A 26,345-nucleotide genomic window follows, 5' to 3' on the forward strand; every position below is an offset into this window, starting at 1 on the left:
TGGCAGCTCTCACTACAGCAGGTTTCTCCAGGACCAATGATGACACACACATACACATGTTTATACAGCCGTCTTTGTGGGGTCACCAACATGAAGCGTTGACTCACTGTAGCCCCTTACCTTAACCTTAGACATCACAACTGAAGGACCATAACCCTAACCTTAAGGCAATCCTAAACCTATAACACTAAAACCATATCTTAACCCTCAAACAGCCTTTTAACCTGTCTGTCTGTGATGTTTGGTGATTGGTAGTGCCACGGACCCCTAAGTGGGCTTCCAGTTTTCAGATTCAACAATTATAGAAACACACTTATTGTCTGTTTCTTGTCTTTTCCAGGCGCAACACCCACTTTACATACAGGAAGAAGTAGCAGTGATGGTCATGACCTCTAGAGGTCTCCCTCTCTGCAATCTCTCTAAACCTCCGTATGCACACATGATCAGGTGTATAAACTATTCAGTGGTCCACAGCTGCTCTCACCTTGGCATGCACATTCATTATCAGTCATTACATTCAAAATCCTCAACATCGGTTATCAGAACCCTCAGTCAGGTGGATTTCCACCCACCCATTCTCTTAAGTGCGTAGCCTGGTCAGGGTGACGAGGAGCTGAAGACATCCCAGTGCACGTTGAGCGAGGGTGGTCCTCGACTGATCCCCATTTACATATTTCACCTGTCCGTCAAAACTGCACCGCTTCACAAATAGTACAGCACATGCTTATATGCGTACAAGCCATGAATTCTCAAAAAAAGAAATATATACATACACATACATACCTATACGTACATCAAGCACTCAAATAAAGGCCCAAAGAATATGTTCAACTACCAGTTTAACATTTAGCATAATCTTCAATTCCTTTTTTTTGTTTTTCAGTGGCACATGAACAATTGGAGCTGAAAATGCTGTAATTTGATAAGTCAGTGTTAAAGCAGGGCTTATGTAATATTATAATTAAAAAGAAAGGCTGTGATATTGTGAACAATAATAAAAATAATACTATCAACAACAACAATAATGATAACCTACAGTAGGTAAATAAATGTTCTGTCAGTTATGGTAAGTGAATGTGGATATGTCTGGGTATATGTGTGTATAGAGTTGCAGCTGGATGTTAGTCATGTTGGTGAGAATGGAGTTAATCTGTATTTCTATTTTGAGATGTGTTCACATAGTCATTGATGCCACTCTGCTGTTGAGAGGTTGTTTCTATTCTCCCACTTAAGAAGTATTATCTTGTTAAGTTGATTACTGACCAGCAGGGGTTGTGTGTTTTTCAGCGGCAGTCCCACAGACGAGAGCTCTAAATTATTTCAATGAGTGCCCGCACTTTGAGTTTCCCAGTCTGATTGTTTAGTTGTATTTTGACATGCTGCTGGTAATAAAGCTCTACGCTTCCTGTGTACACACTCGCAGTGGTTCTCAATATCGTCCCTCCAGGAAGAAGACATTGCCACCTGAGGTTTTTAATATAAAACAGATATGTTGAACTGAACTGTATGGCTGGATGTACAGTATAGTGGCAGGAAAACTGCAAAAACATCATGTAGAGCAAAGTGGTGCAAATCAACAAAACAAAGGAGTCTTGTTACTCCAGTATATTAAATATACGTGGAGGGCAGGGGAGAGTACCGACTCTGATAATGGTCTGTCTAAAATAAAGACCTGGTTTTCTCTTCACTTGAGGTAAACAAAGGCCCTGGCCACAATTTGAGAATTTATGCTACACACACATACAAACAAATGATAACTACCTTTGGGGAGCCTTGCCCCACATATCCGCTGTAGATACAGCTGGAGCAGCTCAAATGAGATGAATGTTTAAACAATAACCATTTTCTACTCCCCCAGCCCTGTGTGTTTGAAGAGCGGGAGCAACCCTCAGTATAAACTCCACCATTTGTGGTTAATGTTTGAAAAGCTACTGAAGTGCTTCCCAATTAATTTAAACTGCACTGTATATCTTTGCAGGCTCAGTTTCTCCCAAGCCATGTGACCCTCAGGATATCAGCCTGTTCACTATGTGACACTAATGGGCAGATTCCTCCCTGAATCCAGATGATTATTACCACATCACACGGCCACACTGATATGGACACGTGCACACACACACATACGCTCACTGAGCACAACTGCGAAAAGATGACAGTGGCCAGACCACACAAGCTCAACGCAGCGCCTGTAGACAGAGGACTGTTGTTGTTGTTTTTTTGATAGCCAACAGTATTTAATCACGGTTAGTCTCATTAAATGGATCTCAATGCTGATATTATTATCAAAATACCATCAGATTCACTAAAGGTCAAATTCCACATCAAGTACGTAAGCAAATAAAAGTGACGTTTCCTGCAGCTGCTTGGGCACTCATCCAAATGGAAAGTGATGCTTGCATGATGAATTCCATTGTACGCGCACTTACTGAAATGAGACGATGACATATATTCATTGGTACAACTCGTCATGTTTCTCAGCAGCATGTTCTGTTGAAATCAGTGCATCAAAGGCACCTTGTTTATTGCCAACGATGTGTCGGAGGGCCAACCACCAGGTGAGAGCAACGAGGACACACTTTTTGTGAAATATCTCAGTTACCATTGCCATGAAATTTGGCGCGAACATTCATGGTGGCCACTGGCCAGAGGATAAATACAACTCACTTTCATTCTAACTAGAGCTTTTTCCTCTTGAGTTTTATGCCAGCATGAGGTTCACATTTGTGGTTTTGTGTGAAACGTCTCAAAACCTATTGGACGGGTGGTTAAACTAATAACATTTCCATCAAGCTCAGCTGCGCTGTGTGTTTAACACACGCTGCCGCTAGCTTGGCCTTAGACTCTTGTTCACAATCGAGAGGACTAAATGATGGTTCAAGACAGGAATTCACAGATTATTTGACAATGAAAATAAGCAGTAGTCAAAGCCTGAGTGGAGATACCATAACCAGCACCAATCTAAACAACTTTGAACATCTCAGATATACAACCCATAGGAGCCTAAGAGCAGCAGGATTTCCAGACCAAACACCAACTTCCAGGCCTAGGAAAATGACACCAATACAGAGGTGCCAGAAGCTGCACTTTGAATGTCAATCTGAAGCTGGCTCCAAAAGCCAAAAAGTTAATTCTTCATTGACTTGAGTGTTAAAATGCCCACAACTCCACAGCAGAAATAAATATGCCTACTAAGAAAAAATGGTTTTGGTCTCAATAAATTTTTATTAGTCACCATTTAAAATTTTGTAAGGCCTAAAGTTCAGCAAAATTGAGGGCATGGACACTTTGAGTGTCAGGTAGAGGAGGCTTATGCTTGTTCCAAATGTGCATTCATGCCCTATGTTTGGCCAATCCAAAAATGGGCAGAGTCAGGTGTTACCACAATAAAAACAACAGAGCAGCTCACTCTGACCTTCAAAACTGCTCTTCAGAAACCTATGGGAGGCTGCGTCTACCTTCATATATAGTCTATGTACCAGAACACTGTCATCACGTTGACAATATTCCAACAAGTTTGGCTTTGTTAGATTTAAGTCCAAAAGCTACTGGATACGTTTTCAGAGAAGGTTGTGATTTGGATTAAAATAAATACTTCGGGTTAACAGACCTTTGTCTTCATGGTAACAACAATAGATGGTTTTGTTGGGTTGTATGGTTGTCCAGGTTCAGGAAAAGGTTGTGGTTTTGGAGACAATAAGTACTGCAAGGTTAGAGGACCTTCATTGCCATGGTTACAACAATAAACACATGGCTAAAAGGATGAATATCACTTTCCAAAGGGAAACAGTACATTTCAATAATCCATCCACCTCCACGACCTGATGATTTGTAAACGTCACCTGACTTCCTCCTTTGATCCATCCATAATCACAAAGGAAACTTGAGGTCACCTAATAATGAAATGTAGCTATGTGTCATATTGAACTGCTTGTACACACACCTGGGTTGGCCAGATATTCAAGACATTAGTCAGTTTTATGTTTTTCACCATTCAGAAACCTGAAAATGACGCGGCAAATTCCTTCCTCGACCTCTCTCCTCCTTCCAGTTAAAACTCTAACCGGCTCTGTCATGAAATTGACTAAATGTAATGTACACTGGCACCAACTCTGATGCTAATGTGGGATGTGTTTATTAAAACCATTTATTCACATGTTAAATATTCATGGGTCAGTTTGCAGATGCTTTGAGGGAAGGCCTGGCCACACACTCTGAATTACAGCAAACACTCACCGAGACAGATAACCACTTACTGGGTTGTAAATAAATATGTGTTGACAGGCATTGTGACAGCCTTGTAGCTACTGTTGCCAGAGCATCAAACAGCAATGGACCTTCCTCTCTGTGCGTCTGGATTATGAAAATATTACATACAGGACCTGTGGGCCTAAATTAATTATTCAACCTTCTTGGCAAGACACACAGCACAATCAAAAAGCCTATTTGAAACAGTCAACACTCGTCAATGTTATGCAGGGAATATTTTGCATAAATACTGACGTTATTATTATTATTTTTATCTTTACAGTATATTTACTGTAGCGGTTTTTAAAGCGGTTTTTACAGCGGTTTTTAAAGCAAAGATGCGTCTTAGAGCAATTGTGCATCAATACCTCTAGAGTGCAATTTATTCCTAGTGGGTGGATGAGCAGCGCTTACAGGGTATTTACTGTGATTTTCTTAGACTTCACATCTGCCTCAGAAGAACAGAACGCCAGTCACATATGCGAAGACACCTTCATTTCAGCCCACACTGACAAAATTAAAACAGTCAAATGAAACCAATAGACACTCAGCATGTAGAGAAAAGGCTCTGAGGGAGCCTGCACTGTGACAAAGATTTACTTTGTTAACAGTTCCGCAACTGTATCCTATTTTGGAGCTACTGTTCTCATCAGTGTGAGATATTTCTATCAGAACAAAGCAAAAGGTCAAGGAGAGTGTGAAACAAATTCTTCTAAGAGCTGCTTTTGATCCGAGCCCTGCTGCTCTCTTGCTATTTTTTAAATAGCATAACATAACAAAAAAAGAAACAACTCCCAATGCTCCCAAGCCGCAAATGAATATCATAAATGTTTCTCTTAAATTATGATGGAGTTTACAGCATCCATCTGCCATTTTTTTTTTAATTGTAGGAGACGATGCGTGACTAAACAGCGTCAGTGAAGTGAAGCAGAGGAGGGACAGAAGGAGAAATGTGTCTCCTCCGTCTCTCCAAACTTGGTCAGTGAATCGGTCACACCCATGGCGCGCACATGTTTCGCCTCAACTGTGACCCAGCAATGGCCTTCTGTAAAATAACAATAAAATCATTCATATTTCAAGGCTTCGCTTTGATCTCTTTCAGGCCTCATCTTACTTTGTGTCTTGTCTTAGGTAAACAGAAATAAAGAGCTACGCGTTTTATGTGAGAAAGTAAAATCTGGAAAATGTAGACGACCTCTACGAACAGCCACAAAAACAAACAGTCGTGAAGGCAAACAGCTGCAGAGTATGAGCACCGAAGCAGAATATCAATGTAAATAGAATTATGATGTAATTATAGATTAATTGTGCACAGAAGATAGAGAAGGTAGTTAGTACCGGGGGTTTACTCATATAAACTAACTGCATCATTTCAGTGTTTTTAACTGATGTGCATGTTGATTGTAAAGGATGTAAAATAAAATGGGTCATAATTTGACTATGAGAGGAAAAAACTCCTCTTTTTACGTTTAATTTCTCTTGTTTATAATGAGACATCTCAGAAGGGAACATTATTTTTTACACTGACATCATTACATAAGGATATTGACAGAAGTGACACACTGATATGCATTTAAACTCTTGAACTGAGCGCTCGGTTTTATAGAAGTATTATTGATCAATGATATTGTGATTTTTTTTTCTCTTGATGTCCCAGCCACTAACCTCTGACCTTTGAACGACTGAGTGTAACCCCCGGGGTCAGTTTGGTTTACGATCACATGATCAGGAAGCTTATGTCAGCTGCACTCTGCTCCCCCCCACCTCCCCCCGAGTCTGGACTTCACCTCCGTCAGCCATTCTCATGCACAACCAGACAGGAGGATGCGTCCTTCAGCGATCTGCCACACCCTCATCAATCACCTCCCAAGGAGATGCGTTCACGAGGAAGACTGAATAAACGTCAACTTGTTGTTGGGAACAACAGGAGTTGCAAAAACTTTAAAGGACGCCTTCCTCACGCCTCCTGTCATCTGCTTTTCAGAATGAGCAATCGCAGACGCCATTCGGAATTCTGATGGCGTCCTGCGCCGAGGTCCGCTCAGTCTGCTCCGTCTGCTCAGCCTGTCCCCACATTCCTCAGGCTAAATAACGTCTGGTCAAACAGATGAAAAAACAGACCCACTACTTTCAATAAAAAAACATTTAGAGAGTCTGCTAAGAATATAAGCACTGGCACATCCACCACTGTGACTGTAAAAATAACCACTACTGTAAAGTCAGTTTGTGTGCTGGTCGCCTGCTCATTTCAAGAGCAGTGAGTAAATTTTACAGACTGAAAATAATTGTACCTTATGGTTATATCGCATAATTCTGTAGTTTCAAGTTAAAGTCATATTGTGTGAAAGTAAAATCAATCTGTTTCATTTAATCCTCTGTTTTTTTAATCCTAGATGTGAAAAGTGTACAGACCGCCTGCGGCACCCTATACTCTACATTCAACCTGATTCAGGCTGTGGCTATGTTCTCTGTAGGTCTAGTAATGATAATAATCTTATTTTGCTCAATTTAATGTATTTCAATACAATATATCTAATAAAAACATGATACCGGATGTTCAGAATAATCTGTAGGGGAGTCAGTCTCCTCTGTTTCACACAGATTCTTCACACGCTGAGGGTTTTTCTGCGGTGGGAAACCCATGATGAAGAGGCAAAAGCGAGACTCGGTGTCCTGACCGGAGAACAGTGATGGGCTTTGTTCCGGCTTTTTCCTCCCGTGGGACCCAGTTCTGCTGATGGTAATGGGCTTGTGTCCATATGGGGCGATTCAGGCCATCATCCAACATACAGGGAGCCTCCATTAAGAGGAGGCAATCTAGGCTATAGAGGCAAATCACTTGTAAAGTGTTTTCATTTTGGAATTAATACACTTGTTAATTATCTTTTGAGTAGTACATGAGCATCAAGGTGATGGTGATAAGTATCAGGGCGGACCTACAGAGGTTTGGTAAGCTGCATTGCTGGAAAAAATGCTTCCTGCTCAATCCAGTGAGGGTGGATGGGACTCCAGTTGTGGTACTCACAGTGCTGAAATATTACAGCTGAAGAGGCACTCCACAGATTTTACACATAAAGGTCAGTTTATCCGTCACAAGGAGAGTTACTCAGCCTCTGAAAATAGTGGTATGTCTTTTGTGGTTCTGTAGGAGCTTCTGGAGCATGGGGTTTGAAAGATATGGGCATTTATTGAATGCAGGGAGGATCTAACAAAAAAGAAGCTATTCGTGGCATTGTGGGAAATATAAGGATCCAGCTCTTTTTAAAAAATTGACCCATGTTAGGGGCTAAAAATCAGAACATCTTCACCACAGCTGCGTAATTTGCCCACAGAGGAGAAATGCTGTCAACGTTTTCCTCTGTGGCTACTTTCTACCAAAGTAAACATACTGTATATAGTTCCTTTATGAAAACTGCCTTATCTAGAATAACTAGTGGGAATAACTGGAAAAACACATTTACATTTACACTTAGTCATTTGGCAGATGCTTTTATCCAAAGTGACTCACTAGAAAAACACATTGCTATTGATTTTTTATTCACACTAGCTGCATGGCTCTGGGGATGTCAGTGTCAGTTTGTTCACCACTTTGCTTTAAACTAAGATGTCTCAACAACTATTGGATGTATTCCCCTGAAATGTTGTACAGACCTTCATGCTTGCCTCGGGATGCTATGAAACATCCGTGGTGGTCCTTTAAGTTTTCATCTAGGGCCATCATCTGGTGAAAATTCTGATTTTTCTGCACCTTATTGAGCTATTAGCATGGCTGTAGCAACTTTTTTATTTTAATTGTGTGAGCAGTGAAAGTCCTTCCACCTGCACAGCCTTGGGGTGGAGGTAGAAAAATGTCTTAAAACCAGGAGATATCCAAGCCAAATTATCTGCATGGTCAAATCCCAGCAGTGGTGAATAAGAAAATATGTTGTGTAATTTGGATAAAATAACTCTTTAATGAAAATTTCCATTTCATATAAAAGAAAACAAACTCTGTGCTCTGGGATTTACTGTGTTTCCACTCCCGTCCCCAAAAGCTCTGTTTGTCGAGGTACATTGAGTCCACAGCTGCAGCAGGAGTGGCGCAAACACATACACATGCACATACGTTATTAAGCTTGTCAATCAGCTGCCACTTCACCGCAACCCTCAGATCCAGTCAGTCAGCCAGCCGTGCAGGCAGGCAGGCAGTCGGTCGGACGGGGCCAGACGAGAGAACAGCTGGCCGCCACTTTCAACTCACTATGCTACCTGGCTTGGCATCAGCTGCCGGCGACAGACACGTCTCTGCCAAATGCTGCATGTGGCAGGATGGACGGACGGACAGACAGACAGACAGACAGACGGATGGACGGACGGACGTGCTGTACCCGGAGCGTGAGGCGGAGGGAAGGGATAGGGCACGCAAACTTGCTGCTCCAAGAGGTCAGCCATAATGAACCTCTGGCTGAGTGTCCTTAAAAGCCTCGCAATCATCTCTCCATCACTCCAGAGGGGCTGGGAGGGACGAGGGGAGAAAAAAGGTTTAATGGCGCTAATAAGGCCCAGGGAGACAGGTGACATCATCCTGACTGGCAACACTGCCACCCAAAAAGGAGGAGGAAGAGGCTGCAAAATGATCCCACTGACATTATTCCAATCTTAATTTAACTGTCAAGCAGTCGGGGGAGGCAGGGGGCCAAACTGACTGTGATAATATTCAAAGCAGTCACTGATGTAGCACGTGTGTGTGTGTGTGTGTGTGTGTGTGTGTGTGTGTGTGTGTGTGTGTGTGTGTGTGTGTGTGTGTGTGTGTGTGTGTGTGTGTGTGTGTGTGTGTGTGTGTGTGTGTGTGTGTGTGATTAATATGTGTGCCTCCACGTGCGCACACATCCATCTGAGGATGATTGACTGAAAGGGGAGACAGTTATCAAGCCATCCTGTGCATGTGATTTCAGCCACCCTGTCTGATTTCTTCATCATCAGCCAATGTCAGTGTCACCATCAGGTAGAAAAGCAGTGATCACCGAGGCCGTGTGCAATCAATAGTTGACTGGAGGGAGGAGGGGGGGGCAGGGAGGCCGTGGTAGAGCTCATCATCAAGCTGCATGCATAGCAGCCCTCTGGGACGCTGCTGCATACATTGGGGGAAATCATCGACGTGGACACGGCGCAGTCAGTCACACGATGTGGCTCTGCATTAGGGCTTTTATATGATGCCATATATTATTCCTTTTAAGACATTTACTGTGGCAATTGAGGTTAAGCATGAGAGCTGGGAGGTGAAAACAATTGGCAAGACTCCTGCAGGATGAACCAACACCCCCCCACCTGGACAAGGATCTCCTAATTTGCACCATGCCCCCATGTGCTTTTCTCCCCCCCCTGCTATAAAGCAATACAACTCGTGTGATGACAGCTATTAAGACTCTGGGGAGGATAAAACAGTTAAGAGAGCTTGATTTAAGTACTTACAGTTTTTCCAGGGCAGCCAAGCCATAGAAGGAGCCGTTTCTCAGCAGGGAGATCTTGTTGTTACTCAGGTTTCTGTTTAGGAGCAAAATATGCAAGAGAGCGCAAAGAGAGAAAGAGAGAGAGAGGAAACAAGGTGAGCATACAGAACAAGAGAAGGGAGGTACATTTGTAAATATCACCAAAATAAAGCTGCGGGAAATTACTTATTCAAATGGCTGATAAATTGTTTATCCTCTCACTGTCAATATGATGGCAAGGGGATTTATCTCTGATGAGATTGCGGCTGTAAATTACTCATCCCGACCACGTTTCTGTCTAGTTTATGGCCGTTTGTGGTTGAGATAGGTAATGATCCAAGCCAGCCCCCCACCCCTCCACACTCCCTCCATGTCAAAACATCAGCCTAATAGAAAAGCTTAAAGAAATGCCAGGTCAGCGCAATTCAATCATCCATTGCTCACATTACAACAGCAAACAAATCAATGAAAAGCACCACAGGGATCTTTACATGATTAATTAATATTCAGAGGCGATGGAGCACCTTCAGTTGATCGTGACAGCGGGAGTCTGCGCTACGTTTCCTATTTTCCTGCTTTTCAGATAAATCTGTGGAAATGAGGAACTATATGTCCTTCGAGTGATGCATCTTTCTGACGAGGAGAGAAAAGCGGCGCCTGGACAGGACGTCCTGTCGAGTGTGTTACCGGCAGGCACAAACACACCCTCTCAAAATCTTGTCATATTATTCAGCACACTGGGCCTTGAGCTTTCCCTCAAACCTTAACACAGCAGAGAGAAAACACAGAAAAGACTACACACACCTATATTTCTATACATGTGAGGTCTGTTGATGGTGTGTGTTCCCGTGAGCTGCCAGCCTTGGGGAAATATTTAAAAAGTAATGTAATCTTAAAGGAGACATATTATGCCCCTTTTCCCAGGTGTTTTAAAGACATGTCTATGACATGCTTCAGTCAAAATACCCCAAGGATCAAACATCACAGCTCTTTTCATCCTCTCAAAACAGCCCTGTTCAGAACGGCTGGTTTCAGTGCCTGTCTCTTTAAATGCAAATCAGCCACTGCTCGCCCCGCCCCACCCCTTCTACCGGTACCAGGTAGGGGTGGGATTTTGCAAATTCGAAAACTAGTTATATCACTGGACGACATCTGAGGGAACAGCTCATAAAACCACATGGATTTCAACCTAGGGAGCCTGCAAATTACAACTATATATCAGAAGAGCCTTCAGAAAGTGATATTTCCATAATATGTCCCCTTTAATAGACATTTTGGGGCATTTTTTGACTTTACTTACTATCATAGTTCAGAAAGAAATGGGGAGGCAGAAAGAGGAGAAATGACAGGCAGTAAAGGGCCGTCTGATGCGGGATTCGACCCGGGGCTGACTGCAGTAAGGACTATAGCCTCTGCATATGGGGCGCCTGCTCAACCCACTGCACCACACGGTGCCCCGCATAAAGAAATCCAACATGTGAATCAGATCATATTGTCTATACCCGTATTTATATTTAGGAAAAGTCAGCTGTTCGTGGCCATGTGAGAACACAGTGAATTTGAAGCCCTTTATAATAATTTATACAGTCACTATAGAGTAAAAGTAGGGCTGTCACAATCATGATATTTTATTAAATAAAATTAATTGCCATACAAATAATTGCGATTAATGATTTAATTGTCTTTTTCTAATCATTGTACAAGCCGAAAGAAAGTTTAATAATACATGTTACACCTTATGAAGAATGGTCATAACATAAAACATTGGAACATATAAAAAAAAGCACATCTGTTTGCCTTTAGGCTTTGCAACTAAATCCAGGATGCTGCTGTCAATAGATGCTCATCGAAACACAGTCGTCAAATATAAGAAATGAAGCGCCTTGAGATAAACAGTTTGTGGCGATCCAGTCGTGTGTCATTAAACCAGAAGATAATGTCATTAAAACAGCACCAGTCAAACCTCACATGGTGAAAAATGACAAGGAAATACTGATGGAAATATGACATTTCTGTTACTTTCATCCAGATGTTTTTATACCAATAAATGGAAACGATTTTAACGATTATGCAAAATAATTGCGGTCAGTAATATTCCAATCTAATCTAACCTACCCTCAGGTTTATTTCAACTGCAAAATGCATATCCACGTGCATCGCAGGACACATGGGCAATATTATCTAACCCTACTTTGCCCATTTAAATGCCTGCCACCACCTGCTGTTAGGCATCAATACTGCAATTGAACTCTACCTTTTGATGTCCAGATGTGTAGCCAGGTTATTTCACTTCCTTTTTGACTAACAACCATAATCACACACAAAAAATGACATCAACAACAAGAAAGTGGCACACAGACACAGTACAACAAAATTGCTTCAACAAAGAAAGGACATTCTTCTAAAATAACAATAGCCTTTGTACCATCTAATAGCAATAAATATACTCATTTAAACAAATGCCGGCCATCACAAACATTGTGAATGAGGTTGAAAAAAATAGTAGTTCAGTAGGAGCACAACAACAATAAAACACATACAGCGCAGTCCAGTGTTAATACTCGCCACCTTGTGTTTCAGACATTTCAGACACAGAATCAAATCTGCTCAACAACTCAGCTAATAAGTTCTACTATGTTTGGCTCCACCACAAACCTTTGATGCAGTGGTTAGGGCTAGAAGCTCAGTAATAGAACATGGCAGTACAGGTAGTGCAGCACACCACATAATGAAATGGGAAATGTTTGTCTGGTTACAGGAAAGTGAAGCTATATCCATCCATGTCATACACACAGCAAATAATAAATGGAGACTGCAACTACTACAGTTTCAGTATAAGTATTATACATAATAAGTATGAAAAGTTTTAATTAAAGCCTTGACACAGACTTTGTAGATCAGTCTCACACTGCAGGTGATGGCATCATAAACACAATGTTTTCTACTTGTTAGAACAGATGTTTTTGCAGTTGGCAAATTTTAGTATGTGGTGTTTTGTTGAAGCAAATTTCAAAGCTTTAAAGTGGGCGGGTCTGAGCTGGAAATAGATTATGCCACGAACATCAATGCCTTAACAAATATGTGGAAGTATTTTCTTTTTTGTTTTAGTCAAATTGTAAAGACAGTTTGTGTCGCTGGTTCTCACATTGTCAATCCCCTGTAAAGGCCTTTATTAAATTGTTTTAGGTTGTTTCACTACAGCAACAAACAGAAAGTTATCAATTAGCTGAGTGGGTGGAGACCAAAACAGAGCTAAAATGTATTTATTTGTAAAATGTATTTATTTATTTATTTTTCTTCTCTTCTTTTTTTTATCATTTTATATTTTACTCTATTTTGTCTTACTGTACTTTAATTATTTACTTATGTTGTCATATGTTATGTAATAATTTAGTCGTTCACTCTGTCGGGAGGGATAGTGGGATTCATGTTGGGGGTTTTTTCACTCTAATGCAGACGCTCTGACGTAATGTGAAACTGATGTACTTTTCTGTACTGTCAGCAAAAATTAATAAATAATAAAGAAATTTGAAAAAAAAAAAAAAGCATAACAAACCTTGTACTTGCAGTCGTGGTGCAGCGAGAACAGTTTTCAAATTCCGGTGTTGCTCTTTGTCCTGTTCTAAAAATGATGTTTGCTGCTGCTAATGCCTTATGTTTAAACTCCCTACAGCCATGTTTGCTCAAGTAAAAAAAAACGGTTGGTTCTTTATTTTGTTGCAAAACAAAAAGTTCAATCACAACATCAAAAATCTCCAGCCTGCTTTCCCCACACACACAATTCTATACAGAGCACTGTGAAAGCGGCTAATGATTTATATTGCGCTTATACTACAGCCCAGATTCACATCATTTTAAACACACCTTGGACGCCGTCTCTGGGTTTCATATCTGCTAAAATATTGATTTCTGGGGCCGGCTCTTAAATCATCCACTGCAGGGCTGCTCTGTCTCAGTGACGCTGAGGATATGTGCAATGTCCCTGTGATCCGCTGGCTAGAGCTCTACTTTGCATGTGTGATTTTGCACATCTCCTGTCAGCGTATGACCACACACACACACACGCACACACACACAGTTGCACAAGGTCATTTTCCACCATCACCCTCCCCATCCTCTATAATAAGGTGGGCTCTGGGAGTGATTGGCCGGGTTTAGAGAGAGAGGGGTAATTGGGATGTGTCACTGGTCTCCTCTGTGACGACAGAGCACTTGTTATGGCTGCAGGGAACGTATACTCAATTTTAACCCTAGGATTAAGCAGTGGGATCCCACAATGCATTGTGCTGAACAGGCGAATTGCTGGGCCAAACTGCTGGGGAGCAGAGTGTGTGCACTGAAAATATCACGGTGGAGACTCACACACACACACACACTGCATAAACCAATGAAGAAAAGAGAACTAACTATTGACATTTGAACACAGGGATGTGTGCAAATGATACATTTTGTTGTGGACAAAACTAACAACAACAATGTTTTTTTCATTTGTACCAGCCTGTTTTGTTTCCTCCTTGTAACAAGCATGCTTATAGTATGCATACTCTTTGGGGAAAGTACCCATCCCTCCCCAGAGTGATAACAGTTGTCTTGGCAGGAAAGGAAGGAATGAAGACAGGAAGTTCCCTCTCAGCAAACAGCCAGGATGGACACAAACTAGTGTCAGCAAATTCATGTCAACATCCAAGATTGTATTTACATTTGGGCCTTTCCCAAATGGGAGAATCAGTCAGAATGGAATAGAATGGGTTATAAGTGTCAGATAAAATCAGCGAAACAAGAGATATATGATACACTCTTTACCTGTTGGAGCCCCATGGAGCCTGACAGGCCTGTCATGCCTAGTTACAGTTGCTACTGGACAATCGCTCCTTAGGGATGGGATTTAGCACACCATAAACCAAACAGGTGGGAGCTTGTAAACTTCGGCGTGCAAAAGTACTTTCTCTTTCTCCACAGATCAATCAGGGGACCTGGGCTGTGTGGGAATGGACTATGAGATTTGCAGGCAGCCGTTTAGGCAGGCAAAAGTGAGTAAGCAACAATTCATATGGATTTTTATTGTTGCTGTTGATCCAGACATCAATATTCTACTGGGTTTCTGTCAGATTGGATTCATTTTGACACAAAGCTTTCTGAGAGCAGAAAAGTGCAGCAGATACACATAAGCCAGCGTGCAGTCGGCCGGACATGGTGAGAGAGACTGAGTGGGTCAATTTCACAATATTTCACACACGGATTTATTGACAAATAACCAAAGCCCTCATAATAGTTTCGGTTTCAGAGGCCAAGTGGAGTTGATTCTTTTTTATTTCCAGGGCCTCGCTCTGCACACCACCGCTTTCCAAGCTGTGGCACAACAGCAGCAGCTCCTTTTAAAGCCACGTACGGATGGAGTGATGAAGTGACGACACTGAGATCATGGGATACCGAAGCTGTCGCTGGGTTTTGTCCCATGTCTCTTCTGTTTCCCCCCACCACAACGCTACAGTACACCTCCCCCTGCGGACGGACGCCCCACTAAGGGACAGGCGGCCTCTGTTTGTGCAAGCTCAAGCGTATCCTGTGCTGTTCTATGCTGCCTGTGTGCATGTGTGTGTGTGTGTGTGTGTGTGTGTGTGTGTGCGTGTGTGCGTGCGTCTGCTTGCCGACCCCTGCATGCCTATCTCAGGCCTCTGTGTAACGTCCAGGAAATCACAGGAAAAACAGAATTGAACATTATGTAAACAGCCCATGACAAACTTCTGGAGCAACCATCCAACTCTCTATTTACATTATCAATTATGCTCTATGTGGATAAGCTGCTTTCAATGAGGGAGGAGAGCAGAGATTCGCTATTGTCTCTGTGGGCTGCAGCAAATGGTCTATGTCATTGCTTACTCTGCTCCTACGCCAGCCAGAGCCAGACGTGTGGATTATATCTAGTAAATACTGCACTTTTGCAATTTTCCCATATGGGAGAGAGAGTTCTCCATGTGAAAACTCTGAGCTCAACAGTGCAAGGCAGAACCGCTGAAAAAGGTTGATCATTTAATTGCTGTGTTACTAAATAATTTAACTTCCAATGATATTGAAAAAGCAGTTTTAAAATCAACCTTTATATGAATGTAACCTTTTTAAGCAATACAATAACCCCCCTGTTTGAAAAACCTGAGAAATATTACAGTCAAGTCAACAGACAATTAATCTGAGACTAATTTGATTAAGTTCAACCAACATCTTCTGTTTGCAGATAATTTGCCCTTCAGCTCTTTGAGCAAAAGGATTTTTCATTATTTTCTGACATTTTAGAGACACAGTAATCAAGCAGTTCATCAATAATAAAAAATAATTTACAGCTAAACCTAATAATTCCGCAGTGACAGTTTGATTCACTCCTCGGGCTGTCGAGGCAACAATCTGGGTGATTAAACACAGCGAGTGAGATTCATATCAGCTCTTCCCTAAAACAGGAGCTCTGGCTTTCCTTCTTCCTCCACAGCTGGAATATTTCTGTGAGGTCCAGCAGAGAAGTCACAGTGTAGCCGGGCCGCCATGCACCAGAGACATCCAGCTATATTATTATAGGAGAGGAGGAACAAAAATAGCTTCAGCAGATGCCCTCCAACACACCAGTCCGGAGGACCAAGTGGAGTAAAGATCACAATGTGAACTATTGCAAACATGTGGATCCACTGGCCTCGAGGTTTCTGGCCACTTCTCCTCACGCAGCCAAAACGTTTTGTTATTTTAGAAGATCGAGTTACTTGACGGAGCTAACCAAAATAACATATTTCATATCTACTAACATTGACCTTGGATGGGAAACAGACATTGCTTTGGGGGTTACCAACAGATGTACGTATGAACAGAGATTCACCCGGGCTCGAGATGACAGTGTCTGTGACGCCACCCTTCTTAACAGAGATTACACCCTGATAAGAGCAATGGTCGTTTTCAGAAGAGGGAAATGTTGCTATAAATTCTAAGGATTTAACATTAATGCACTGAAGATAAGGTTATATGATTTATCATGTCGTATTCAATCATAGAAAAATCATTATAAAAACTATTGCTGAGAAGGTAGAGACTCTACTGACCTACACTGCACTTCACCTTGACAGGAAGCAATGGGGCCGACTCAAAATATAGTCCTGAGCGTTTGCACGAGTCTGTAAAACACTCTGATTTTCAAAGAGTATTCCCTTATTGAACCTTTTATCTCCTCACTCTTCTCTACAATCACAGAGCAGAGCAGAGCAGATATCATTAACATACTGTTAGTAGGCCTCTAGTTTTTAGTCAGTGCAGACACTTGGATTTCCTCATTCAAATTACAGTACAAGCATCTTTGGTCCCAGTTTATACAGCCAATCAGCAGTGATTCTCTGAGTAACTTGTTGAAATATAATGAAACTTGACTGGTTAAAGGTGCTCAGTCTAGTTTTGACCACCAGCAAAGAAGCCAAGCACAGCAACTCCAACATAGAGACAGACATCCCTAAACACCTTATCGAGCAATGGGTAGACACCAGGCTCTCACTTAGGGATGTTAGGGCACCGTTTAGTGTCTTTATGGTGGGTTTAAGGGGATTTGTAATAGTCACTGCAGAATCTGCCAGCATTAGGGGCCTATTTTCCCCTTCAGGGCCCTAAGCATCTCCCTGTTAGTCTCTCTTGATGGTGCACCTCTGCATGGAAAAGTGAATCATGGGCCATGTCACTTTAAGTTCTCTAATCTTATCATTGTTTTAATTACGGTAAATGTATCAACCTAATAATTCTGCATCGAGACTTCCAGTATTTCAAACAAGTAGCTCAGTAAAAATAAGAAAACAAAGTTACATCTACATCTGTTATTAATAGTAACAACATTTCACATCCAATGCAGCTCATCTCACATTGTTTTAGCCACAGGTTGTGAATGTGCTGTTCGCCAAACGCCTCCTCGGCCAGCAAAAGGTGGTAAAAGGCCTCAAGTGAATCCTCAAATCCTTATTATTTATAACTTCAATTACTCACAAATGTTGGAAGATAAACCTAAATGGACTTGATTGGATTCCAGTTACATAAAATGTTACCCAACTCCCACCCTGTCTCTGAATTTGTCAAAGTAATTAAAGTCTAATCATTAATTTTTCAAAGATATAGACGGTGGATGTTTAAAGTTCCATTGGTAGCCAAGCTGAGTATACTTTGGGAAACCATTCATCTAAATTAGTGTTTGGCTGAGAAACGCAGGTGAGATGATTTTTAATAAGACATTTTTGACACTTAACAAGATATATACACTGTGACTATTTGATGCAAACACAATGAGCATGTACAAACACACACACACACAGTCACACCACCACAGCGCTGATACAGGCATGCCAAGACTCCCATGAGACAGGCAGGAGAGTTAATATGCTTCCCACTGTGAACAGAAGCAGCACACCTCAGGGTTTCAATCACCTTGTTTTACAATGAGCCAGAAAACAAGGAAAAGACAACACGCTTCGAAGTTGGCCTCCACCGCTCTCTCAAATTTATGACCCTTTAAGTAACATTAGTATTTACTCAGCGGTGCAGGGAGGAGGCAGGGAAAGCAGAGTGGAGAAGTATCCTTGGCAGACGCTGTATTTATCTTTACCTAATATTTTTAGATGGTAAGTCTGGGTTTCGACACATTCTTGGTTTTTCAAGACTAACGCACAATTTACAGGCCCTCGTCTCCCCCAGCAGTCACGACCTCTTCATCCAGTGAATCATCAATGTCTGAAGCGAAAGTGATCAACTGTTTTATTAAAGAGCGCCAAGTGAACGGAGGACGCGGAGCTTCTCAGACGGCCGATCTGAAGGACGGTGGGTCTGCGCAATCTCAAGAGTGACGTATCGACAGAAGCCTGAGAGAAACCTTGACAAAATACCGACAAAGACATTGATCAATGTCTACTTATAGAGGAGTTTCTAACATGCAGCGACTTTACACTTCACCCCAACTCTGTCCATCCTAAACACGTTTGTAACACAAGGGCAAATTGTTCTTGACTTGAGCTATTGCAAAGGAAGAAAGTGCCAGGCATCTAAAAGTATTACTCCCTCTGGGGCTCAGACGACTGATATTGGAGAGAGCACTCATCTAAAGATGAACCCTTTGCTTCTGTTTTTTTTTTCTTCTTCTTTTTTTGAATCTTCCATATCAGTGGAGATAAGGACGAGAGAAGCCAAGAGAGTGAAAGTGACTGGCATGACTCCTCCACCCCACAGTGCCAGATGTTGGACTCCACATATTGTATCAGGGTCATTTTGGTCACATCTCTTAAGATTAACAGCCGGCTCCCTGCGTTATCTGTGTGACATATCATTTAAGGCTTTTTATGCTCCGAGTGGCTCCATGCAACGCCCTGATCGCCGAGTTTGTCAGTGAAGTAAATGCACAGGAGAATATGGACGGGCTATGTGTGCATGTCAATGAAATATTCATGTAGAAGTACTCAGAACTCTGAAGAGGGTAGAGCACAAACAGCACCTCGGCAGACGAGAAAAAAAGCCCCCAAGGAATAACGGCAAGGGAAAATAAAAGAGAGGGAGTGAATAAGAGAGGAGGGGAGAAAAGAATATACAGAATTATATTTATAGCTGCACTCAAAATAAGTCAAGGAAATGCAGAGAGACGTTTTAGCAGAAAGGAGTAAGAAAATTAAGTGTGTGCCACGGTTGTTCACGAGGATGCACTCAGAGCAACGTAAACCTCCGACCCCCGGATCATGGTATATAGAGTGACATGACAGCTTGTCCCAGCACAGTGGAGAGGCAGAGTATTTAAACTCTGCAGAACGTTTTACAGCCTGTGGTGTCTCGCGGGTCTTTCTCGACATTGGCATGATGACTGACATATTCTTGTAGTGGTTTGGAGCTCGCTACGTCCTCGTCCTGATCGCTTCCCTCTAGACACCACAAACAGCCCCTCCTGTCTGCCTCCGAAAGGACGATGATGAGGAGGAACAGGAGGAGGAGCCACGGAACGGCAAAAACACCTCCAGCTCCAGTTAAATGCCCTTGTTTTCTCCCACTCGGATGGGGTAGGAGCTCAGCGTGGTGCTGTCAGTGAATGTAAACTATTCCAGAGGAAGAAGAAGATCACTTTCAGCAGCTGAAAGCTCCTGCAGCGCTGCAACAGTTAGCTGAATAAAATAAAAAATAAAAAATCTGATATGGTTCTTCTATGAATTCAAGCTGTCTCTAACTTAAACTATTACAGAACAGTGGAACATTTTTTTTTTAGGCTGTCAAAACAAAGGCGTCTACAACTATGAAGCAAAAACCCCCCGACAGTCTTTTGAAACACGACTGAAGTAACATTTGAGGATGGAAACTCAAATGAAAAGTAAGTGGATGCATTAACTAATGAAATTCTGATGCAAAATTTTCATCAACAACCTGCCGGAACAAATTAGCGACAAATAGTCTTAGCTGCAGTAACAGTAGCAGCTTATTGGTAACAAAGTAACAGTTGAATTTTGTAAACTAAGAACAGAAAAAGGGCAGGATACCACTTATAAAAAGCAAAGCGTATAGAGTTCAAACTGCAGTGACAGTTTCTGGCTGCTTGCAGTGAGCAGAAACAAACTGTGACCCTACACTGGCACACGATCACCTCCTGAAAATATAATGTGCAGCAATTAGTGCCTCATTACACATACAGCAGAGGAGCAAGATTAGCAGCAGTGTTTCAGGTAAGTACACGCTCGCTAATGTTTCACAATGTTTAACAGCTGATGGCTAACTACAACTCTGTCGTTTTGTGCTGGGCTGTTAATCAGAGCTTTTTGAGAAAGATCCGACTCCCAGATGGCAGAATGAAACTCCTCGTCCAAATTTTACAGACTGACGACAGAAGATTTGCACCAGAATTTGTCTGAACGGGAGGAAAACATCTTAAAATCATGTGGCATCAGGACTGGGGTTGGTGAACCAGGTGTATACTCAGCCACCACAGGAAAAATAAGCATGGGCTGGAGATATTTTTTCTATCAGGCCAGAACAGAGACTACAGTGACCCTAGGGTGACCCTAAACAATAAAGTTTTACTACAACACAGGATGGTCTCCCGAAAAGCTCCATGTCTGTAACATTTACACAACTCTGGGAAAAACACACACAGACACACACTGAGCTCCACTCAGCAGGTAAGAATAAATATTCAGAATAATATGCAAATCGAGTGTGACCCCGGTGTGGTTACGACACCACAGCTCAGCAAGAGGCGAACCAGCAGCAGTTGTACTACAAACTTTATAAGTTTCCAGTTATGCAAGTTCACAGTGTGCATCTCTTTGCATGCAGTTTCCAGCAGCGAGGAGACTCTGAGGCTCAGTCACAATCAGCTGTGACTGTGCGACAAGCCCCCCCACCCACCAGCCACCACCCACCGCCCACCAGCCCCTCCACCCAAACAATCAGTTTGCAGCAGTCACATCATCTAAATCAGCCTCAGTCTCAGCTATCAAGCGACGTTTTACCAAACGCTTCCCATCCCCACTTTCCCCCCGCGCCCTTTCTGTCACTCCTTCTGCTCCTCCGATGGCTCTTTCACCGCCTCTTCATGTCTATCTCCCATCTTCACTCAATCCTCTTGTCTCTTCCACGATCTGTCCCCCACCCCTCTCTCCCTTGGATGAGCAGAGGAGGAGGAGGAGTGCGTCCTCCTGTTCGAGCAGCGCCAGAGACAGGTGTCGGCTACAATCTGGGCTGCTATACCCTCTGCAGAGAGAGAGAGAGAGAGAGACGGTGTTCTGCTGCTCAGCGGCGTTGAAACGATTACACCAGATAGGTCCCAAGGTCAACAGAGCTGTCAGACCGTGCTCCAAAGCCCTCAACTCCTCAGCCCTCCCCCACGGAACGATAAGGAAAACAGGCGGAGGTGTTTATCGGGGGGCGCCGAGCAGCACACGGTTCATTTTCGTTCTCTTATTTATGCCGCTGTTCTTTCATTTGCCTCTAAATTGATTGTGAGATGCAGCTTTATTGTAGGGTTCGCTCCGCAGATACCTTCAGAGATACAATAATAAAAAGAGCAACAAAGTCCGGTCTGTGCTTTAATTAGACACGGCCCTGGATGTGGGGTAGTGTACTTGAACGTGACACATTGCTTCATGATGGAAATGGCTCTACAAGGAGCTCATTGTCTAGACAGAAGGTAAGATCAGGAGCAAATGAGAAGAGCACGTGGTGAGACATTTGGGAGATTAGTGTGGCGGTCTACAGGGGGGGGGGGGGGGGACCGGTATGTGCATACTTCCCTTGATATATCTGTTTATTTGCACAGCACATCTAAACAAAAGAGCGAGCAGGGAGGCCACTTCAGCCCGACAAAGGTCACATTTCCTAACGCAGGAAAACTGCTTCCTGGCGTTCCTGGCCAGCGAGAACTTGGCTGTTGGATTTAGCTCACCAAGGAATAGGACTGACGGAGGAACAGGCGTATTTGTACTGGGGCATACACACACTACCTCGGATTCCTCCAGTGAACTGAGGAAAAGGTGTCGTTAGTTTGTGTCAGACACTTACTATGTGTTCTTTTCTTCTTTTTTTTTTTAAACGGAAAACATGGAGTCTTGGTGTTATTTATTTGTGTGGGCCCCTTTAAAAACCAAACCTCATCAATACCGGCAAGCTACAAAACAGGTCCGCCTTTGACGCACATTGAAAAACAAAACAGAGCCTTTAACCATTCTCCACTTAAAGGAACAAAAGCACCCCTGCCTACACGGGCGCAAACACCACTCCAAATAAATTGCAGTAAGCAAAGTGCTACCATTAATCAACAGCGCTCGTAGTTCAGAACGAGTGGATGGCTGTAACTTGTCAAGGGCCTTTACATTTAGTATTTGCTTTTACACCCTAAAAGCAGACCTCAAGTTTCTAAGAATAAAACCGTCTATTAATCTAGCAGTCAATCTGAGCACCTGTAGAGAGAGGGAGAGGGAGAGAGAGAGGGAGTGAGAGGGGGGAAGTTATCAACCCCTTGAGTGTTTGAAGTGCTATTTCATCTACGAGAGAGGCACAGATGAATACTAAGGAAGGTTTCTCAAAGTCCCCCCGTCCAAATGCAAAATTTATGTTTGAATATAATGCAAATAACATCCCTGAAGAGCGCGGTTAAACGCAAAAGATGTGTAACAACATAGGACAGGTGAGGCTGGAATGTGGCTTACACAGGGACAGCAGGTCTCAAAGGTGCGTTCAAGAGCGCCGCGAGGAACGGCCTTCTTGCCATTATTTCAATCAGTGATTCAGTTACAGTGAAAATTTACAGTGACTAACAGCTGCTCCTGCCTGCCAACTATTTTACAGTATGCACAATATGGCTGCAAATAATCGTTATTTTTCACTACAGGAGAGAAATATTGTGTTCATCGGTCTATAGAGTGACTGGCTGCTCATCACTAACAGCAAGAGGAGAGCTCTACACTACCATTTCAGTTTATAAATGTCTCCTACTGAGGCTGCAGCACATTTCATCTCAAATTTAACACTAGAGTTTATCAGAGCCGACCAGGACGGGGTGACTCCTTAAACTCGGCGGAGTGGTGAACTTGGGAAGACATTAAAATTTGAAAGTCTCATCCCACTGCATGAATTTCAACAGGCCTTTTTGGACCTTTGTAGAGAGATAGAGACGTGTGCGCTCATGTGTGACTGTCTGTGTTTTGTTTGGCCTTATCTTGATCTCGGCGAGAGTAGCTGATTACACAAAGGCCGTGATAGCGATCCTTTTCATTATCGAACAATGTGTTGATTATTTTTTAATCAATCATTTAATCCTTATTATATCAACTGAAAAAGTTTCTCCTGTCATCTCTTTATCTAAACAACAGCCTCAAACTAAAAGATGAAACATTTGAAATTTTATACAAAAAAAGAGAGGAAAATCTCCCATTCATGAGGCTGGAACAAGGAAATATTTTCACTTTAGTAATTAACTCATTGTTTAGGTGAATTATGTAAAGTCGTTGCTGAATAATTTTTATATTAAACCAGTTGATCTAATAAATCAACTATGTACAGTAACTAACTCCTAATATCACATAACCTGTAGTGCAGAATACCTGCAAGTTATCTGTACTCTTTGTCATGTTGTACAAGGCAGCCAGGTTTAACAACATTCCACAACTGCTTAATAAATGCAATGTAAACACTTGTGTTATATTAGTATTTACTCATCATATATTAGTATTAATCACTATGGTACTTCTCCATTATGAGTTTGAAGTTGCTGTTTCTGTGTCTTTTGCAATATGATGACAAAATGTCACTAGAAAAGTGCATCTGGTCTGAGTTTAGTGATCCTCTCTGTAATATTTAAATTTTTTATCAATAAAACGTGATGTTCCTATAAGACTGCTCTGATTTTAAATGTGGTTTCTTCTCAAACTCACTTAATTCTGCATAACAGGTTCACTGATGGACTATGTCAGAGCTGTTTAACCTTGTAGAATCAATTAAATTGCACTTCATGCTGCTATCCTATAATTTAGGTCCCCTGACTGCAGTTTAAGGGTCTCCAGGGGCCTTTACAGACCCTTCCTCTGAACCCCCAGAAAAATACTATCTGCTTATGGAGACTACTATTAAATTTGAGTAAAATGATGTGTGGTTCTTCCTTTGCAGTCCAGTTTAGATAATTAGATTACTGAGACAATGTCATGTTTTATGAATATGGTCTGGGACACATGTAAAGGGCCCCCCCCCTCCCCTCCCCTCCCCTCCCCACTTTGTGTGTCTTGAAAGATGCTGTCAGTGTTGATGACACCTATTATAGGCTACTCACAGGGAAACGGTTCTGTTGGGCACGAAGCTGGGCTGCAGCGTGTCCAGCAGGTCCACATCGTCACACACCACTTTGACTCGGACGTGCTGCCTGCTCAGCTCCTTGGAGCGCTCCGCCGTGCAGTGACAGCTGTCAACGATCAGGTCGGGACAGTTTCTGTTGCTCAGGCTGGACCCCCACAGCCCCACGACCACGCACAGCAAACTCAGCGCCCTCATGGTGATGATGATGATGATGATAGATGGAGACTATCTTTAAATGCGCGCTCCTGTCCTCCCAGCTTGTGGGACAGGTCGGGACCATCTCACATCGCCTTCCGTTCCGTTCAACTTTTTACAGCCTGTGCTGGAGCTGCTGCAGTCCGGATCTCCTGCCCCGCCGCTCACCTGCTGCGTCCCCCAACAACTGCAAACTTTCGGCGCCACTTCTGCGACTCAATCCAGGAGTGAAGTTGGACCTGGATCGCTGCATCTTTGCCATTCTCTGCTCATATGAAGTCCACTCCACTCAACCCTTGTCTGTCTCTCCCCCCGTGCTGCATGCGGGAAAAGTTCCAGCGGCCGCGGCGCGCTCTTAAAAGTCCGAGGTGAATGTTTCCTACTGCGACACGTCCCTGTTCCGAGGAGCCGCGGGAATCGAGCTCAGTCTCGTGGTGAAAAAGTTGTTCCTCATGATCCACGTTAGAAAATCCCCGCCGCTGCCGTGTGTCCGAGCTCGTGCACGTCGCCCTGTTGTCATTCACTCACTCTCATCATGCACTTCTTTCGACCTTGGACTTGTTGCGCATGTTAGTGTCCAGAAAGTCCCTCCCCGCTGAGTCCTGACAGGCTCCAGCGTGGGCTCCTGAACTCATCACAGCCAGAAACTGAACGCACCACACATCCCTCTGTTATAGCAGCTAATAGACTATCAATGATCTGTCTTTTTTTCTTTTTTTACTTATGTTTTCCTCCCAGGAGTGGACTCTATCATGTGACACAATCATCACTGGATGAAAACAACAATAAAATTAAACTGTTTCTTCACTGTGCCATGTCAAAGTTGTCCCTGGAGGTCCCCAGGCCCCCACCCTGGGATTTGCAGCAGTGTGTGTATGTGTGTTGATTTCTCCACAGCCTGATGAAAAGTGCTCCTGATGTTTTATTCTCTTCATTTACTTGGGAACAGCTGCAGAGGAACTGTTCTATTTGGCCTGCACAGAAACAGAAATGATCATTACTTCTGAATCACTAGAATATCTTGTAGAAAAGGTTAAAACTACTGATTTTCCCTCATACTCTTCCTTTATTAATATTATAATATTGCATTATTCTGGTAATCAAGTTGACAGTGTTTTTGTTTCCATTAGAAATATGTTTTCTGTAGTAGACATGGCGTGTGTCTTGTTAATGTGCCAAGATCCATATTGCTCTGGTTTCATTGCAGCTGCACGAGAAGCTGCTGCAGGCACTTGTAAACCTGACATTCATTTAAATGATGGCAATAAATAAAGAATATGAGCTGGAAAGTGACCAGGTTGACACAGTAACACAGTGTTGGACTCATGGAAGTGATTAATGACTCGCCTCTTTATAGCTGAACTCTAAATATTTCAAAAATTCAAAAAAAAAAAAAAAAAAAATTGAAGTGAAGTGAGTGAACTGAAGGAGAAAAGTGAGGTTTAGCTGTTTTGCTTTTTTTTTTAAGCAGCTAGTGCCCGAAGAAGTGGGTGTGACTTGAAAATAAAAAGCATGAAGTGCGTATAGATGCTGTAAAAAAATTCATCTTCAGCTTCCGCTACCACTATTCTGTTACAGTGAAAGTTAACAGTCCTGTGATCCTGACACTCATACGGA

General features: G+C 42.6%; 1 protein-coding gene across 1 annotated transcript in view; it reads right to left on the reverse strand.

The window, feature by feature from the left end:
* Positions 1 to 25,424, reverse strand: part of adgra1b (adhesion G protein-coupled receptor A1b) — a 168,714-nt gene extending 143,290 nt beyond the window's left edge. The window contains exons 1-2 of the mRNA XM_085800555.1: positions 24,511 to 25,424; positions 9,697 to 9,768 (exon numbers count right to left, since the gene is read on the reverse strand). Coding sequence (XP_085656681.1) covers positions 9,697 to 9,768; positions 24,511 to 24,728 — 290 coding nt within the window. The 5' untranslated portion in view covers positions 24,729 to 25,424. The remainder of the gene's footprint in view (positions 1 to 9,696; positions 9,769 to 24,510) is intronic.
* Between the last annotated feature and the right edge of the window lie 921 nt (positions 25,425 to 26,345).

The sequence above is a fragment of the Trachurus japonicus genome, chromosome 15, assembly GCF_045865225.1.
Source record: "Trachurus japonicus isolate A0001 chromosome 15, Traja_1.0".
In the NCBI taxonomy this organism is placed as follows: domain Eukaryota; kingdom Metazoa; phylum Chordata; class Actinopteri; order Carangiformes; family Carangidae; genus Trachurus; species Trachurus japonicus.